At 56.7% G+C, this 17,763-nt stretch overlaps 1 protein-coding gene and 1 long non-coding RNA gene across 3 annotated transcripts; one reads left to right on the forward strand and one right to left on the reverse strand.

Annotated features, from left to right (window-relative positions):
• The first annotated feature begins 2,843 nt into the window (after positions 1-2,843).
• Positions 2,844-17,647, forward strand: UPK3A (uroplakin 3A). Of its 2 annotated transcripts, none has more exons than XM_047866785.1 (6): positions 2,844-2,997; positions 4,006-4,161; positions 5,272-5,548; positions 6,606-6,688; positions 9,003-9,135; positions 15,098-17,647. In XM_047866785.1, the coding sequence occupies exons 1-6, from the start codon at positions 2,946-2,948 to the stop codon at positions 15,147-15,149; spliced, it is 753 nt and encodes a 250-aa protein (XP_047722741.1). In that variant the 5' UTR covers positions 2,844-2,945; the 3' UTR covers positions 15,150-17,647. The 2 variants fall into 2 exon arrangements, with proteins under 2 accessions (XP_047722741.1, XP_047722740.1); XM_047866784.1 differs by lacking the exon at positions 15,098-17,647 and adding an exon at positions 10,743-11,064.
• LOC125170289 (uncharacterized) lies at positions 11,107-14,790 on the reverse strand. Its single transcript, XR_007153961.1, has 3 exons — positions 14,456-14,790; positions 11,735-11,910; positions 11,107-11,430 (listed from the first exon to the last, which is right to left on the reverse strand). It is a non-coding gene; the product is annotated as an uncharacterized LOC125170289 (long non-coding RNA).
• Positions 17,648-17,763: the final 116 nt, after the last annotated feature.

Genomic DNA, 17,763 nt, shown 5'->3' on the forward strand with positions numbered 1-17,763 from the left:
GCATTTCAAATCTATAGACACGTTTCAAGAACAGTATAATGAATATCCATGTTTTTTTACCAAATGCTAACATTCTGCGACATGTGCTTTCTCTCTCTTTCTCTCTGTCCCTCCTTATTCACGTATCTGCTCTCGCTTCGGAGGTGGTGACCTACGAGACCACGATACTGTGACTGCATTCTGGAAATGGCAGATCTGCTCAATATTATTATCCGATACGCATTCCATAATCTGGATTCCTCATTGTCCTACTAGCCGTAACAGGGCTCTTTGTAGGTAGTTTTCATCCAGGAATTAATCAAGGGTCACCAGGGGCAGTTAGTGGTTGAGCCTCCTTCAGTCTTCATCAGTTCTCAGCCTTTTGTTTTGTGTTGTGTTTGCCTCTGGCTTTGCTGATATTAACATTTTCAAAACACCCAGGCCAGCTGGTTTGCAGGAAGTGCCTCAATTTGTGTTTGTCCGGTTGTTTCCTCTTGGTCTGATTTAGGTTAAACTTTTGGGATGGGAACACTGCAAAGAAGATCCTGGCCCTTCTCAGAGGCATGACACCAAGGAAGCACATGAAGTCAGTCTATCCATTATCGGTTATCTTACGTCCGATTACTTCCCTAAGCTGATGTCCCCGGATACCTGCACATCTTGTTCCTTAAAAAATCTTTCACCTATGGGGCGCCTGGGTGGCTCAGTCGGTTAAGCGTCCGACTTTGGCTCAGGTCATGATCTCGCTGTTTGTGGGTTCGAGCCCCCACGTCGGGCTCTGTGGTGACAGCTCGGAGCCTGGAGCCTGCTTCGGATTCTGTGTCTCCCTCCCTCTCTGCCCCACCCCCGCTTGCACTCTGTGTCTCTCTCTGTCTCTCAAAAATGAATACACATTCAAAATTTTTTTAATTTTATTTTTTATTTTTAAAAATTTACATCCCAATTAGTTAGCATATAGTGAAACCATGATTTCAGGAGTAGATTCCTTAATGCCTCTTATTCATTTAGCCCATCCCCAAACCTTAAAAAATTTTTAACAAAATGTTTCATCTATGGTTTTAACATTCATTGAGATGATTATTTCTTGAAATCAGTTATTACCAGGATGTTTGCAAAATGGCGATTTTTGGTTTGTCATTCCTTGTACATTTACTAGTTGGTGTTCTCCGAAGAAAAATGTTCTCTTTTACAACATTAAAAAAAATGTTTTTTTAATGTTTTTATTTATTTTTGAGACCGAGAGAGACAGAGCATGAGCAGGGGAGGGGCAGAGAGAGAGGGAGACATAGAAACTGAAGTGGGCTCCAGGCTCTGAGCTGTCAGCACAGAGCCCGACGCGGGGCTTGAACTCACGGACTGCGAGATCATGACCTGAGCCGAAGTCGGACGCTCAACCAACTGAGCCACCCAGGCACCCCAAACATGTTTTTTTTTTTGTTTGTTTTTTTACTTTTTAAGTTTTTTAAAGATTTATTTATTCCGAGTTCGAGAGAGAAAGAGAGAGAGAGCAGAAGAGAGGGGCCGAGAGAGAGGGAGACAGAGAAACCCAAGCAGGCTCCACACTGTCAGCACAGAGCCCAATGCAGGGCTCGAACCCACAAACCACAGATCATGACCTGAGCCGAAGCCAAGAGTCAGATGCTCAAATGACTGAGCCACCTAGGCTCCCCTGTTTTATAACATTTTTTAAAGTGCCGGTATTGGCCCGCGGATTCATGTTTCACCCAAGGGGCTAGATTTGTTACTTTTATTATTTATTTTGTGTGCGAACTTTCCATCTGGCCGCTGGGCGCCCCTTCAAGCCCCTTCTGGGCCTGCGCCTTGGACACAGTCCCATCGTTTTCTAGCACTTTAGTTTCTAGGCTCCTCCTGACATTCTCTGTCCCAGCCCGGAAGTTACCATCTCTCCCAGGGGGCCCAGTGCCTTTTACTGGGGAATGCTTTTGCAGGACCCAGAGTGCTAAGTGACTGTGGCTAGGCCCTTTGAGCAGACAGAGCTAGGGAGTTGCTATTTTTATCTTAGCAATACTACCAATTCAAAACTCCCTAAGTTCTCCTCCCCCCCGCCCCCCAAATCTCCCTCCTGCTGTATTGAGGACCTGGGTCCTGACACCAGTTCTGGGGCACACCCAAGTCGCTGCAGAACTGCTCTGCCCTCCCCACCCCTGCTTCATTCCTGCGGTCCAGGCCTTGGCTACAGCTCTCCCTGCCTTCACAGTGCTCCCTACAAGGGAGCACAGTCAGACAGGCCTCGTCAAGTTTCTCGGTAGTTTTCTGCACAGGGTTATGTCGTTCATGCTATACCCGGATTCCTTACTTTCTGTTAAGTTTCCAATTTTAGCTCCCCTCCCCACCCTTGTTGATTTATTTCTTATATGTAAAATATAGTATTTAAGACACTCTTGGAGATTCCTGACGCTGGAAGAGTGTGTGTGCGGCCTGGAGAGTCCCTGGCCGTCCACCTGTGAACCCCAAGGGTCACACCGGGGTCTCTGGAGAGCTCACAGGCCCGGGACCTCGTGGTCTCTATGACAGCGCTTTTTCTCATTAGCCTGTTTAATCTTCACAGGAGCCGAGAGAGTACCTGGCACCTAGTAGGGTCTCCGTAAACAGCCGTAGAAATTAGAGGCCCATTTCACAGGGTGGAAGCCGTGGCTCAAAGAGGGGACGTCTTGCCCGCAGAGGTCTCATTAGGCAAGAGACGCTGTGAGAGCGCCGCCCCAGCTCCTGCACACAGTAGGCGCTTCGGCGGAGACGCGGGGCGGGCGTGTGCCCCGGGGAACCGGAGTTCTGGGCAGACGGGGCGGGGCGTATGCAAAGAGCCAGCGAGGAGGCCGGGGATTGGCCGGCGCGGGCGGGGGCGGGGCGCGCCGAGGGAGGGCCCAGGCCGCCAGGTGCGCGGACCCTGAGACGCGCGGTGCCCGCTGGACCGCCCGCCCCGCGCTCCCCGCGGCTGGTTCAAGGCCATGCTTCCGCTCTGGGCCCTGCTGGCCCTCGGCTGCCTGCGCCTCGGCTCGGGTGAGCGGGGAAGGGGAGAAGGGGCCGTGCCTCGGGAGGGCGGGCAGCTGTGACCTGGGCCCTGACCCTCCCACAGCCCTCAGAGGAACCTGGATGGAAAGGAGCATTGGGAACGGGGAGCTTCGCGTGTTCACTCCAGGAACGGGCACGCCTGCCTGCTCTGTGCCAAGCCCTGTGGATCCTCTGGGGTTAGGGTGTTGCTAACAATAGACCACACTAACTAAGCTTCCTCAGGTGGGATTCCAGGGCTCAGGGATCACAGATCCCTGTGATGGGTGCTGTGAGAGACAGACGCACAGGGGGCTGCGGGAGAGCAGAGAAGGGGCGGGACTAGACCCTGGAGAGGCCTGGACTGGAGGGGATGGAGGGGCCTTGCAGGGGAAGGGGCAGCCCCCGCAAGTTCAAGGAGGGAGGCAGTATGGTCTATCCTGGGAACCTCCCGACCACTGTCCATCAGCGTGGCTGGAGCATGGGGTGGGGGTGGGTGGGGGGCGTGCTTTGGGGTGAGGCCGCAGGCCCAAGGAAGCAAAGCCCAGAACCTCAGGACTTTGATGGCCCTTCAGAGGGGCTGGACTGTGTTGGAGTCCCTTCCAACGCAGTGGGGAGCCACAGAAGGGGCCCAGGAGGAGAGTGACAGGGTCAGGTTTGCATGTTAGAGAGCCGAGAATGGGGGAAGGGTCCACGTGAAGAGACTGGAGCCGCTGGACTGGGCTGACTGCGTGAGGAGATGCTTAGGAGAGGCAGTGGGGTTCTTGGCAACCGAAGAGAGAGAGGGCAGCAGGGGGCTGGACCGCTTGGCTTCAGGGGGTGGGGGGGGGTGTGGGGGCAGGGGTGCCGCCTGTGTCTGAGACAAGTTCCTGAAATGGCCCTTGGGGAGGGCGAACCCCAGTGCCCGGCACACTCTGGGTGTCGGGAACCCTGTGCAGACATGGGGTGGGGGGCAGAGTGTGCCCAGGGGTGTGGGCTCCTCTGCTGGGGGTCAGCTCCTGTCCTCATCGCCTCCTCTAGGTGTGAACCTCCAGCCCCAGCTGGCCAGTGTGACCTTTGCCACCAACAACCCGACCCTCACCACGGTGGCCTTGGAAAAGCCTCTCTGCGTGTTTGACAGCTCAGCGGCCCTCGATGGCACTTTTGAGGTCTACCTCTATGTCCTGGTCGACTCAGGTAAAGGCCTTCTTCCCGCGGGCCGCACTGAAAGGGGCTTTGACCTGTCTGCAGGGGGGAGGAAAGGACACGGGTCGTGGGGTGCTTTAGCACCGGAACGCGACTACCCCCGTGTACCTCACTGGCAGGCAGCCCTGGGGGCTCCGTGCCAGCCCTGGGCGGGGAGCTGAGGCCACACGTATGGACTCGCCCCCGAGAAGCGTCCAGTCTAGCGGAGAAATAAAGGCAGCACCAGTCACTGAGCACCTGCATCGTGCTCAGTGCTTCCCACACCTTAGAGCTAATATTGACAACCGGCCGGCAGGACAGCTGCTAGGATGCCCATCACAGAGCAAGGAATCAAGGCTCACAGAGGCGGAGTCACTCGTGGGGGCCCCCAGGCTGGAAAGTGAACCCAGATCGCTGTGGTGTCTCAAGCCCCGGCCCTTCCCCAGGCTCCCCGAGGTGGTGCCTGATTGGGGTTTGCGAGGGAAAGCATGCACTTGGACCCACGAGCTCTGGCCCGGCCTCGCCTGCTCACTGGGGCGATCCTGGGCTTCTGAGAGAAAGAACCCAGCGACGACCTCTTACATTTCTGGCAGCCCGTTCAGGGCCATCATTGCATTCTTCCAGCCGACACTTCCCGCCTGCCTACCTGCGCCCGATCTGTGCCCACTGCAGGGGGGGTTCTCTCCCATTTTACAGACCAGGGCCCAGAGAGGTACAAGGGGTCGTCCGAAATCACCCAGCAAGTAAGGAAGGGACCTAGGACCCAACGCAGGTCTGTCTGTTTCCCCTGTACCGTAGCACCCTCCTTTCTCAGTTTACGGAAGATCCGGGGCTCTCAGGGGAAAATGGTGGAAGTCTGTTGGGGCGGGAGGGTCTGTAGGAAGAGGAGGTGGGTGAGAGCCGGGAGCCGGGCACGGCGCCCGAAGCCGAGAGGTGATCCCGTCTGCCCCCTCCGTTGCACCGGGGGCCCTCGAAGCAGGGCCGAACCTGCCTCAGCCTGGGACGCGGGGCCCAGCATAGCGCTGGCTCAGGGAGGGTGTCCGCGGGTATTGGGTGGATGGCTGAGTGAGTGCCTTTGAGCTGAGGTGGCCAGGAATCTCACTCCCGACCCTGTCTCTGCAGCCAGCTCCAGGAACGCCTCCGTGCAGGATGCCAAGACCCCGCTGAGCTCCACCTTCCAGCAGACAGAGGGGGGAAGGACAGGCCCCTATAAGGCAGCGGCCTTTGACCTGATCCCCTGTGGTGACCTGCCCAGCTTGGATGCCATCGGGGATGTGGCCCGGGCCTCGGAAATCCTGGACGCCTACCTCGTCAAGGTGGGCGCCAACGGCACCTGCCTTTCAGACCCCAACTTCCACGGCCTCTGCAACCCGCCCCTGTCGGCGGCCACGGAGTACAGGTGGGTGTGGGCAGCTGTGGGTGAGTGACCGTCATGCCCCAGCCCTGACTCAGGAAGGCCCAGAAGGGCCGCGTTTCTTGTACCAGGACTGGCCCAGGGCTCACGAAGGGGCCTGCTTCAGGGCCCCAAGCACTCAGAAGGACCCCTGCTTGGCTTAATTCTCTGCCTTTGTCATCTTGAAATTCTTTTATTATTTTTTAAATCTTTTTTTTTTTTTCACATTTGTTTATTTTTGAGAGAGAGACACACAGAGACAGTGTGGGAGGGGGAGGGGCAGAGAGAGAGGGAGACCAGAATCCGAAACAGGCTCCAGGCTCTGAGCGGTCAGTACAGAGCCCGACGCGGGGCTCGAACTCACAGACCGCGGGATCGTGACCTGAGACGAAGTCAGATGCTTAACCCACTGAGCCCCCCAGGCGCCCCCCCCCCTTTTTTTTTTAAGTGTTAAACTAGAGGCTGTTGATTTTTTGGTTCTCAGAATATCCGCTGTTTTAAACTGACCATGTATGAGACCGTCAGCGGGCTCTTGGTATTTTGTGCTGATCCTCCTTTATGATTAGAAACACTTGATTGGGGTTTTCTACATAAAAATATAGCCCTGTCCCAGGAAAGTTGAGTTGGGAATGAATATTATTCCTTTTTTTTTTTTTTTTTTAAGTCCCTTTTGTGTGCCAAGGACCAAGCTGGGAATAGTGGAAAGCAAAAATACCACCAGGACAAATGGGTTAATACTCAGCCAGTATGCTACAGGCCTCGTATAGATACTAGAGAAATGGTGGGGGCGGGTCTCCCAGAGGGAGAGCTGACAGGAGGGCCATTGGTCCCTTCCTGGAGGCTTCCTGGAAAGAGTCCAGGGGCAGGAAGATGGGGCAACGGTGCCGATGCCAAATCCAGCACTGTCCTGTCGCCCAGAGCCCACCCTGTGGCCGCCTAGATTTCCATCTCCTAGAAGTACCCCGTCTGTCCCCCAAACCAGTCCTCCCAACCCCTCCCACCTGCCGGTGGCCCGGGGCGCACAGGATGGATAGAAGTCGCCCTTTGCTCCGTCTCCTTGCAGGTTCAAGTACCTCCTCGTCAACATGTCCACGGGCTTAGTACAGGACCAGACCCTATGGTCCGACCCCATCCGCACCAACCGTCGTAAGTTGGGGGGGGGGGGGCAGGGCTGCGGGGCAACCCTCAGGGGAACCCGGGAAAGCAGACTCAGCCTGTCATGGGGAAAAGTCTCCCCAGATGCAGGGCAGGCTGTTGGGTTGATGAGGAAAGTGCATCTTTTTTTAAAAAAATTTTTTTTTTTTAATTTTTTTTTTTTTTTTTCTGGGGCGCCTGGGTGGCGCAGTCGGTTAAGCGTCCGACTTCAGCCAGGTCACGATCTCGCGGTCCGGGAGTTCGAGCCCCGCGTCGGGCTCTGGGCTGATGGCTCGGAGCCTGGAGCCTGTTTCCGATTCTGTGTCTCCCTCTCTCTCTGCCCCTCCCCCGTTCATGCTCTGTCTCTCTCTGTCCCAAAAATAAATAAACGTTGAAAAAAAAATTTTTTTTTTTTTTTTAATTTTTTTTTTCAACGTTTATTTATTTTTGGGACAGACAGAGACAGAGCACGAACGGGGGAGGGGCAGAGAGAGAGGGAGACACAGAATCGGAAACAGGCTCCAGGCTCCGAGCCATCAGCCCAGAGCCCGACGCGGGGCTCGAACTCCCGGACCGCGAGATCGTGACCTGGCTGAAGTCGGACGCTTAACCGACTGCGCCACCCAGGCGCCGCAGGAAAGTGCATCTTTAAAAAAATGTTTTTTAATATTTATTTTTTTGAGAGAGAGAGAGAGAGAGAGAGAGTGTGCGTGCAGGGAGGGAGGGGCAGAGAGAGAGGGAGACAGAGTCCGAAGCAGGCTCCAGGCTCCGAGCTGTCAGCACAGAGCCGGGGCTCGAACTCACGAAGCATGAGATCATGACCTGAGCTAAAGTCGGACGCTTAACCGACCGAGCCACCCAGGGGCCCCAGAGGATGCATCTTTACCTGACACTTGCCCCCTCCCTTGTCTGAGGTGTTGTAGCAGGTGACGGGTTTGCTGGCGTAACTGAGGTGGGTGTGGCGTTTGTCCTGCATTCCATCCTGACCCCCCCACCCCATGTTGAGTCCGCCCCCACGGTAAGCTGACGGGCCATGCAGTAGCTCTGAAAGGTAGCTTGAAGTCACATGGCTAGTGACGGGTGTGGACAGGGCGTGTGTGCATGTGGCTGGGGTGCCCCCCCCCCCACCCCGTAACAGTGCTGCCTTGGGACCAAGCGTCCCGAGTTCAAGCCCAGCCTCTGCCCCTCACTGCTGTGTGAACCCTTCAGAACCTCAGTTCCCCCATCTCAGAAGTGGGAGGAAAAACCCTTGGTCTGCCTCCCCAGCCGGATTCCTTTGAATTATCCAGGCAAAAGCACCAGGCCCGGTTCTTTTTGGGCAGGGCCCGAGGTCAGTTTGTGGGAAGACTGTGCCCTTTGGGACTAGACAGACCGGCACGTAAACTCGAGTCTAGAGTCCGAGTGCCCTGGGACAGGAACTCAGTCTCCCTGAGCTGCAGAAAGTGATCTGTAGAATGGACATCTCGTGGGTCTATATGGGGCAATGACCAGAAAGCAGCTAGTTCACCGTAGGACCTGTAAGTTGTTCACTGAGTTCTAAAGGTGACTTTGGTAGAGGGGTGGAGGGGTTCTGTTAGACCAGGGCCCTTTGCCTCATCTTTAAAAAATTTTTTTAAATTTATTTTTGAGAGGGTTTTGAGAGAAAGAGAGAGTGAGCAGAGGAGAGGCAGGCACAGAATCCAAAGCGGACTCCAGGCTCTGAGCTGTCGGCACAGAGCCCGACGTAGGGCTGGAACCCACCGACCACGAGCTCATGACCTGGGCTGAAGTCAGATGCTTAACCCACTGAGCCACCCGGGTGCCCCAGGCCTCATCTTTAACTGCGGATAATCCGTATCCCATCCATTTCACCAGACGAGTTGAGTTAGGTTGTAATTTAAAATTATGCAAAAGGCCAGGGACACCTGGGTGGCTCAGTCAGTTAAGCCTCGGACTTTGGCTCAGGCCATGATCTCACAGTTTGTGAGTTCAAGCCCTGCATCGGGCTCTGTGCTGACAGCCTGGAGCCTGCTTGGGATCCTCTGGCTCTCTCTCCCTCTCTCTCTCTCTCTCTCTCAAAATTAAGTAAACATTTTTTAAAAATGAAATTATGCGGAAAGACCCTTAAGAGAGGAAGGGAAGAGACACACGAGGCAGTTGGGACGTGGGTGTGGCACAAGCAAGATAATTGCGCCTCAGACCTGGGGGGGGACAGACACGGACCCGGGTCCCTGCTTCATCCTGAGATCTGCGGCTGCCGGGCCTGGGGCGGGGGTCCCCTGTGTGTCCCTGGGAGAAGGCTGAGGGGTGCAGTGTCTGGGGAGTAAGTGGGCCCGTGTCCCGTTAGCCACCCCCTACTCCGCGATCGACACGTGGCCGGGCCGGCGGAGCGGGGGGATGATCGTCATCACGTCCATCCTGGGCTCCCTGCCCTTCTTCCTGCTCGTCGCCTTTGCTGGTGCCATCGTCCTCAGCCTCCTGTGAGTAGCCGCCGGCTGGAGGGTGCGACTCGGGGTGCACACCAGGCACGCTCCTCCTCGAGGGTCCCCCCCCACTGCCAGGCAGGGGAGAGCCCAGAAGGCCATGGAGCTGCCTTCCACCCCGGGGCGGGGGCGGGGCCGGGGGCTGGTGAGAGGGGAGCAGGGTCCTGGGGTGTCCGAGGTCAAATCATTCAGCTGGGTAGGGAGGGGCTCGGTACCCGGGCTTTGCGGGCAGGTCCCGGCTCTGACACCTCTCCTTCTGTGCCTCAATTTCCTCATCCGGGCGACGGGGATACGAACAAATACTATCCTCTTTGTGGAGTCTTGAAGGTTAAGTGACATAATCCCTAGAGTTTTCAGGGCAGCACCTGGACACTCAGTAAATATTAGCTTTGTTGTCGTAGTTCAGTTCACCTACTTGCTGCAAGATGGGGAAACTGAGGCCCAAGGTCACAACAGCCAGTTAAAACAGAGTTGAGCTCAGAGCCCTGGGCTTCTGAAGCTACCAACAGCTCTGATGTTGGACGAGGACTTGAGGTCTCCCGTGGGGGGTCCGTCGCAGCTCACAGGGCTGCCTGGAGGGAAGTCAGGTGTGCCCACAATCCACTCGTCCTGGGACGATGGCGCAGGGGGGGGAATCAAGGCACCGGCAGGTGCCGTGGGAATCTAGAGGAAGGGGAGGAAGGTCCTGGCTGGATCCCTGCCAGGGAGGGCTTCCTGGAGGAAGGAGCGGGAGGAGCCGAGCCTGTGGGGGGGGGGGGGAGGGGGGGGATGAGTCGCCAGGTCCTATGCAGAGTGCTGCTCAGAGAGAGGGAGGCTCTGAAGGGGGAGAGGGTGCCTGCCCCAGTGCTGGTGGGAGGACAGATGGGAAGTCCCCTTGGAGCAGGTGAAATTAAGGGGACACAGAGACCAGCCAGGCGGGAAAAGCCCTGTGGGCTGGGTGGGGGATGGGGAAGGGGACAATGAACTTGCAACTCGGTCGCCCTCTGCCATTTAAGTCCTTAAAAACACAAATAACAGATGAGATTAGTCACTAGGAGACTGGTCTGTCTGGCCAGACTTGGGAGCCCTGGGGACATGGGTATGTCCCTCCCTCCTTGTGGGCAGCACGTTAATCTGGCACCAAAGGTCCTGTTCTCTGACGTTGGCCTGGCTCTCCCATTTATCCCTCCTCTACCCCCATCCCAGCCCCAGCGACACCAGACTGCCCACTGTTACCCCAGCCCTTCCTGTCGCGTGCCTGGAATGCCTTTCTCAGCCCCCTCCTTCGGGATCTATGACCTGTCCCCTCCTCCAGGAAGCCTTCCTGTCCGTTCTGTCTGGTCATTCTTTCCTGTGGCCTGTCTTCCCCAATCTTAGCTCTTTGGGGATTTGGGACGGCGGCCTCCAAGTGTCCAGCTCATGGCAAGATCTGTAAATCGCCTGTTCCCGCAGTTCCAAACGGGGTGCCCCTTCCCTTATCCCGGGGCCCTGGCACGCAGTGAGGGCTCTGGAAAGACTGGTCTCTGGCCGAGGGCAGCGTCTAAGTAGAAAGGTCCCTGAGCAGCTGCAGGGGTTTAGGCTTGCTCTGTGCCCCTAACCCTTACTCTCGTCGTCTGCTTGGTCAGGGACACGGGCGGTTCTGACAGGGAAACGACACACGACTCCCAGATCACGCAGGAGGCCGTCCCCAAGTCCCTGGGGACCTCGGAGCCCACGTACACGTCTGGGAACCGGGGGCCGCCGCTGGACAGGGCTGAGGCGTATTCCAGCTAGCTGCAGGACTGAGCCCGGGCCCGCTACTGGGCGGGAGGCCTTCTCCCCACTGGCCTTGCCCAGGGGGTGTGCGGGCAGCCGGTGCCCTGACCCCACCCACGGCGGAACAGGGCATGTTGGCCCAACCTGCGGGAAAACTGTTAATAAAATCTGCCCAAGGTTTTGAGTTCCAAATGAATGAGGGACAAGACAGATGAATGAATGCTTGAGTCCATGTTGGGCGGAGGCGCCGGATTGTTTCTCTAGAGGGTGGGGGCAGGGGACTGATTTTCCATCAGAGTGGAGGGGGTGAGGGTTAGGAAAAACGGTGTCAGAACCCCTGGAACATCCGGAAGATGGGGGAAGCAGCACCCCCCTGATCGCCTCCCGTGAGCTGGAGGGGTCCCGAGAGACGGGCCAGGCGTGCAGTCACTAGATGGTGTTTGGGGTTCGCTGACTCCGAGGTGCTTGAAGCTGAACTGGGCCCCACAGGGGCAGCGGCCATCAACTCCTGTGTCCCCCAGCAGCCATCTCCTTCTCTCCGGGGCTCAGCTTCCTCATCTGTAAAATGGGCTGATGTGTAAATGGCTCCTTTCAAGGCTCCCTCCCTGCTTTCCCTGAGGGCACCGCGGTGGGCGGGCCGAAGAGGCTTCCGGAAACAGAAGAGGGGCACCGAGTCCACTTGTGGGGGTGCCGCAGGGACCCTCCTACTCCCGCTTCCCGGCTCAGATGACTCAGTTCTCTCTTCTGAGCCAGGTAGCAAGACCACTTCCCTCTGGGGAATGTGCAAAACAAGTCATGGTTTTCCCATCACGGAAAGGAGAAATTTCTCCGAGCAGGGCTGGGTTAAAGCAGGCACGCTAACCTGTCAGCTGTGAGGGAGACAATGCTCCTGAGAGGCGGCGGTCTCCCCGCTGGCCTTCATCAGCAGTGGCTGATGGGGTCCACTGAGACCACCAGATCTTCCTCTGGGGGTACGGATGCTGAGACCAGCACGGGTCCACCAGCGGGTTCCAAAGCCGGGAAGGCAGGAGGCAGAAGCTGTGAGAAGAAGCCTGAAGTCAGGCAAGGGTCAGGAGAAGCCAAAGCGGCCGAGGGTCCATCAGGGTGGCCGCGGCCACGGGAGCTGAGAGGAATCCAGTCCCTGGGCCGTGGGGAGGAGGGAGAGATGGCACAGACTGGGTAGGCTCCGGCCAGCTCTGGATCCCTCGACACTGCATTCCAAGCCCAGGAGCGCTAGCCTGGGCGGCCACTGTGCTAATTCGTCCTCCCCGAGCCCTGCCTCCAGTAGGGCTGTGCTTCCAGAGCTCCTCCAGGAGAAACCCCAGGGGCCGCAGAGGGGAGGCAAGGCTTCCGGAAGTCTGCCCTTGTTAAAAATTCCTGCAAATGTGCATTTTGGTTTTTTTTTTTTCCGGTTTTTCACAAGTCATCTCTACGCCCAGTGTGGGGCTCGAACTCACAACCCTGAGATCAAGAGTCGCACCCTGCCTTCTGTTTTGTAACATGCCTGTATTTATTTTAATGGAGGTGGGCTTCACATAACACACAATTAACCGTTTTAAAGCAAACAGTTCAGTGGCATTTAGAACATTCTTGATGTTATGCAACCATCACCTCTGCCTGCTTCCAGAATGTTTCCATCACCCCAAAAGGAAACCCTGTACCTATCAAGCAGGGACTTCCTGTCCCACCCCCCCCCCCCCCCCCCCACCGCCAACCCGAGTCCCTGACAACCACCAGTGTCTCTGGACATTTTGTACCAAAGGACTCATACAACGCGTGGGCTTTTGAGTCTGGCTTGTCATGTTTGAGTCTTGGGTCATGTTTCTGAGGTCCAGCCACACCGTAGCAGTCGGCCGTCTGGCCCTGTCATTCTTCGGTGGACGGACGCAGGGGTCGTCTCCACCGTTCGCTGTCGTGTCGCTGTTTGCGGGGGTCAGTGCTGCTCTGAACGGCCACCTTCACGCATTTGTTTGGACACCCGTTGTCGGGGGTCTTGGGTGCGTACCTCGGAGCGGATGGCCGGGTCATATGGCCGTTCTGTTTCACGCGTTGAGGACCCACCAAATTGTTTCCCACGTCGGGAGAGGCTGCTGGTCCCGCGAGTGAAGCACAGCCTTTCTGGCATCAGATCTGACTTACCTGTCAGCCGGGAGACCTTAGGTGAGCCGCTTCGTCTCGTGCAGCCTCGGTTTCCCCGTTTGTAAAAAAGCTTTGGGCCCTCGGTTTCCCTCTCTCTCTGCCCCTCCCCTGCTCATTCTCTCTCTCAAAAATAAGCATTAAAAAAAGAAGAAGAAGAAGAAGACAGGGCGCCTGGGTGGCTCCGTGGGTGGCTGGGTGGCTGAGCCATCTTCGGCTCGGGTCATGATCTCACGGTTCGGGAGTTCGAGCCCCGCTCTCGTGGGCTCTGTGCTGACAGCTCGGAGTCAAAATCTTTGTGTCCCTCCCTCTCTCTCTGCCCCTCCCCTGCTCACGTTCTGCCTTCTGTCGTGCTCTCTCTCAAAAACAAATAAGCATAGGGGCGCCTGGGTGGCGCAGTCGGTTAAGCGTCCGACTTCAGCCAGGTCACGATCTCGCGGTCCGGGAGTTCGAGCCCCGCGTCAGGCTCTGGGCTGATGGCTCAGAGCCTGGAGCCTGTTTCCGATTCTGTGTCTCTCTCTCTCTCTGCCCCTCCCCCATTCATGCTCTGTCTCTCTCTGTCCCAAAAATAAATAAAAAACGTTGAAAAAAAATTAAAAAAAAAAAGCATTAAAAAACAACAAAAAAAAAGGCGACTCGTGGAGCAGCTCCCAGCCTGTGCCCAGAAGCCCCTGCACATACTCACATCGGCCGCGTAGGCAGGGCTTCCCCACGGCTGCTCCGAGCCTTGGCCACACGCCCTGTGACCTCCCAGGCCAGGCGAGCACAGGAGGCGCGGGGGGTCGGTGCCACGGAGCCGCAGCCAGCCTCCGCATCTTCCCTGGAGGCCGCCAGGGGCCGGGTTCCCATCCCGGGTTCTGATGAGGTTTAAGGCTTCCTGCCTTACGGTGCTGCTGGAGCAGGAAAGTTCAGTCCAGGAGTGTCCCCCATGAGGCAGTGGTCTGGCCCCTGGTGATTCAGGGTCAGCCTGCAGGATCGCAGGGGGCTGGGGTCTCGCCCGGCTTTCCTTGGCTGTCTGAGTCTAACAGGGAAATTCGTTTGTTCCCCACCGAATCTGCCAGCCTGGCCTCGGCAGGCCTGTTACGGCATAACCCACAGACTTTCTTTTTTGTTTTCTTTTGACTTGTTTTTTTTTTGGGGGGGGGGGGATGCGCAAGTGAGCGAGGGGCAGAGAGAGAGAAGCAGGGCTCACCTGACGCAGGGCTCGCACCCACGAACCGCGAGATCGTGACCTGAGCCAAAGCCGGACGCTTAACCGACTGAGCCGCCCAGGCGCCCACAGGGGCTGATGCGCGGAGCACACACGATGTGAGAGGCCCGGGGACTGGCTGAGATCACTTAAGGGGGATAGAGAGACTGCAGGGGACCGAGCGCGTCCCCAGTGGGGCCGGCATGGAGGGACGCCCAAGAGAACAGGAAGAGAACTCACCGGAAAGCTGCACCCTACCTTCTGTGACCCCGACGCGGTCTCTGGCCTCTGTTCTCCCGCTCAGCCCCCGAACCTCCCCATCACTGAGATGGTGACAGCGTTGCTCCCATGTCTCCAAAACCTCCTCCCCAACACACACTTCTGTCCACAAAACAGCCTCTCTGGGGTCCTTCGGCTGGTCCCTCCTGTGCAACACGGGGGGAGAGAAGGGAAAGCAGCGTCTTTCAGACGGTGGGTTGAAGCGGGAGGCCAAGGCCCTGCTAACTCCCAGCCGGCTCTACCCCGTCTGAGCAGAAGAACCCAGGCAGCTGGGCGGGGAGGCGGGTGGAAGAAACCGCGAGTGGTGCATGCGTTCTGGGCCGCACTAAGAAGGCTCTCATTGTAAATACCCACGGGAGCGATTTTCCTGGCCCCTCCCCCGCCTGCCCCACGGCTGAGATGGCAGGACCTTCAAAATGCGCTTTCCACCTCCGCATAGACACGGCCTCACCTTCCCTCCTACCCCAGGCGTGGCTCGTCAATGAACTAATCACATAGACGTGCTGTGTGACTCGGGGCAAGGAAGTAACCTCTCTGGGCGCCCTTGACCTCATGGGTACAGAGAGGGGCGGAACGCTTGGGAAGCCCGCTCAAAGATAAGTGATTTTGTTTTCCCCTCAGATCTGATCAATCACAAAGTGATGTCATTCAGTTCAACCCAATAGAGCCCTGAGCCCCAGGCTTGGGAAAGCTGGCCAGAAGGACAGAAATGCACAGAGGAATTGTCGGAGCAGAGCCTTGGACAGAGCACGGTCTGGCCTTAAACACACAGGTCGGGCTAGAAGTCCTGTCGGATTCGGAGGTATGATCCCCTCCCCACCAATCAGGGCCGGAATAGTCAGGAGGGCTTCCTGGAGGAGAAGGCACTTTTCTCAGATCCCATCTCTAACCCAGCTCCTGAGCCCAGAGGCTGTATTCCACGGCCCTGTCACAGGTAGATACATGCTGAAACAATAGGAACAAGGTCTCGGGACGTTGTGTTTCTTGTTCTTCCATTTTAAATTCAGGATTCTGAACTTTACAAGCGACACAGCACACTGGCTGCTTGAAGAGGACCGAGGAGGCTAGGGTGCTCCTTGGCGGGGCCTCAGACCCGTGCCCCGGTTACTGATCCCTTGAGCCTCCTTCCAGGCCCCTCCTCAGAGCCCTCTACCTGGCTGGAGAGGTGCCTACAGTCACTATCCCCCCTCCTTTGTGGGTCGTGTGACAATCTGGGGATGGACATGGAATTACTGCGGGACGTCTCTGCCCCTGGGAGCTCAGGAACACTCCCTGGGGGCCCCTTGGCACACAGGGCCCTGCTGCTCCTCGACCTCGCCCCCAAAGCTCACTCTTCCCACCTGCACCGAATGGCTGTGCCCTGTACGACAACCCCAGGCCTCAGAATGCGAAGGACGGTTAACCTTCCGTGGCAAGGGGCAAGGGGAGAGGTCTGTCCCAAGGCACAAGTCACACGCGCTCTCATCGCATCAAGAATGGCCCAGGGGAGGAAACTGTCTGGACGCGGATGTATCTGTCCCCGTCCTCCAACGCAGCTCCTGCTTCCTTCCTCCGTCTTCATCCGGCTCTCCATGCAGCAGTCAGGGATGCTGTGAAAATGTCCTGTCCGCACGTTGGCTGCTCCTCCCCCCACCTGCCGGGGTCCCCGTGTCCCCGGGTGTAGAAGCCAGAATCTCCCCACGACTGGGAGAGACGTCCTACCCTGAATGCTACCGGCTGCCCTCACTTCTGTCCGGCCACGGCATTCGCCCAAGGAGGGGCTCTCGGGCGTTTCCAACTTGGGGCTATTCTGAACACAGCTGCTGTGAACCTTTATGTGAGGTTTGCCACCAACACAGTTTTCATTTTTTTCCCCCCCTGGGATGAACACCCGAGGGTATAATTGTTGGTCTGCACGGTCACTTTTGAAAGAAGCTGCCACGCTGTTTTCCACAATGCTTGGAAACCATTTACGGTTCCCCCAGCACTGGATGGATCATCCAGTTTTTCTGCATCCTTCCCAGCATTTGGTGTTACCACTATTTTTTATTTTAGCCTTTCTGATAGGTGGGCACACCTCACCTGCCCAGCAGCAGAGCGTGAGTTCTGGTTCCTTCACACCCTAACAACACTCAGTACGGTTAGTCTTCTTAATTTGGGCCACTTAATTTTCCATCCGTATGTAAGGCTATCTCTTTATGGTTTCAAGTCGCATTTCGCCAGCGGCTAAAAAGGTTGAGCATCTTTTCAGGTCCTTATTTGCCGTCCCTGTATCTATACCGATGAAGCATGTGTTCAAGTTTTTGTTTGTTTGTTTGTTTTTTGATTGGGTTGTTTGTCTTCTTACTATGAGTTATAAGAGTTCTTTCTATATTCTAGATTGGGCCCTTAGAGAAATGTTTTGCAAATGTCTCCCCGGTCTGTGTATTGCCCTTTCATTTTCGTCTCCTGTCCGCCCCTCACCCAACTTCCTTTTTCTTTACAGCCTCGTCACGCCCTGACAGGTATGTTTATTGCTTGTGCTCCCTTCTACCCAGACAGCCCCAGGGGTTCAGGGGATGTTTTTCCTGCTCTGTCCTTGGCTCCTAGCACAGTGCGTACTCAGGACATATTTGTTCAGTGGCCATGCCGGGCTCCCTGGCCATATCACAGTGGCTAAGGGGCTGCAGGGGCACATGAGCTGGTGTGTGGAGACCTTAGAGTGGGCTGTTGCAAACTTCCAGGTCAGCAGTGAGGAGTCCTCAAGCTGGGGCATGGGCACGGGCGGGGGTGGGGCAGAAAAGGGCTGGAGAGACTTTCCCAAGGGGCACGTGCCAAGCTCCCTTCCTCCCTTCTCCTGCCGGCGAAGCCATCCCACTCCGCACACGCCCCTCCTCTGCCCGGTGCTGGATCACAGCCCTCCCTGCCTGTTGGCCTGCCCAATGGCAGGGGCAACACAAGTTTCTACAGGAAATTGATGGGGGGTGGTGTCCAAAAGGTATAATTAGTGTCTACAGTGTGCATGTGTAATTGAGGGGGTGTATACACAGAGGGTGAGGGTGTGTATGTGCCCTGCCTGCTATCTATGGAGGGTGTGGTCCAGGGTGTATGATGTGTGGACATCCGGCCTCTCACGCCAGCGCGGGGCATCCGTGCGTTACGTGGGTCCTTCCATGCAATAAAGTGACAGGTTCCTCTCCAGGATGGAAGGATTGTTGGCTGGTCTCTGACGTCTTTTCTGGTCACCCCTCCTGGGACCCTGTCTGTGACTCTGGGCCTTCTCTCCCTTCTGACAGTGCAAAGCTCCCTGTGTGGCCAGACAGCCCCTG

Source organism: Prionailurus viverrinus, chromosome B4 (assembly GCF_022837055.1).
Source record: "Prionailurus viverrinus isolate Anna chromosome B4, UM_Priviv_1.0, whole genome shotgun sequence".
NCBI classification, from domain to species: Eukaryota; Metazoa; Chordata; class Mammalia; order Carnivora; family Felidae; genus Prionailurus; species Prionailurus viverrinus.

Coding starts and splice junctions, on each gene's coding strand:
- UPK3A (XM_047866784.1), top strand. CDS start 2,946: ATGCTTCCGCTCTGGGCCCTGCTGGCCCTCGGCTGCCTGCGCCTCGGC. Junction 5,549..6,605: donor TCGGCGGCCACGGAGTACAG/GTGGGTGTGGGC, acceptor GTCTCCTTGCAG/GTTCAAGTACCTCCTCGTCA. Junction 6,689..9,002: donor CCCCATCCGCACCAACCGTC/GTAAGTTGGGGG, acceptor GTGTCCCGTTAG/CCACCCCCTACTCCGCGATC.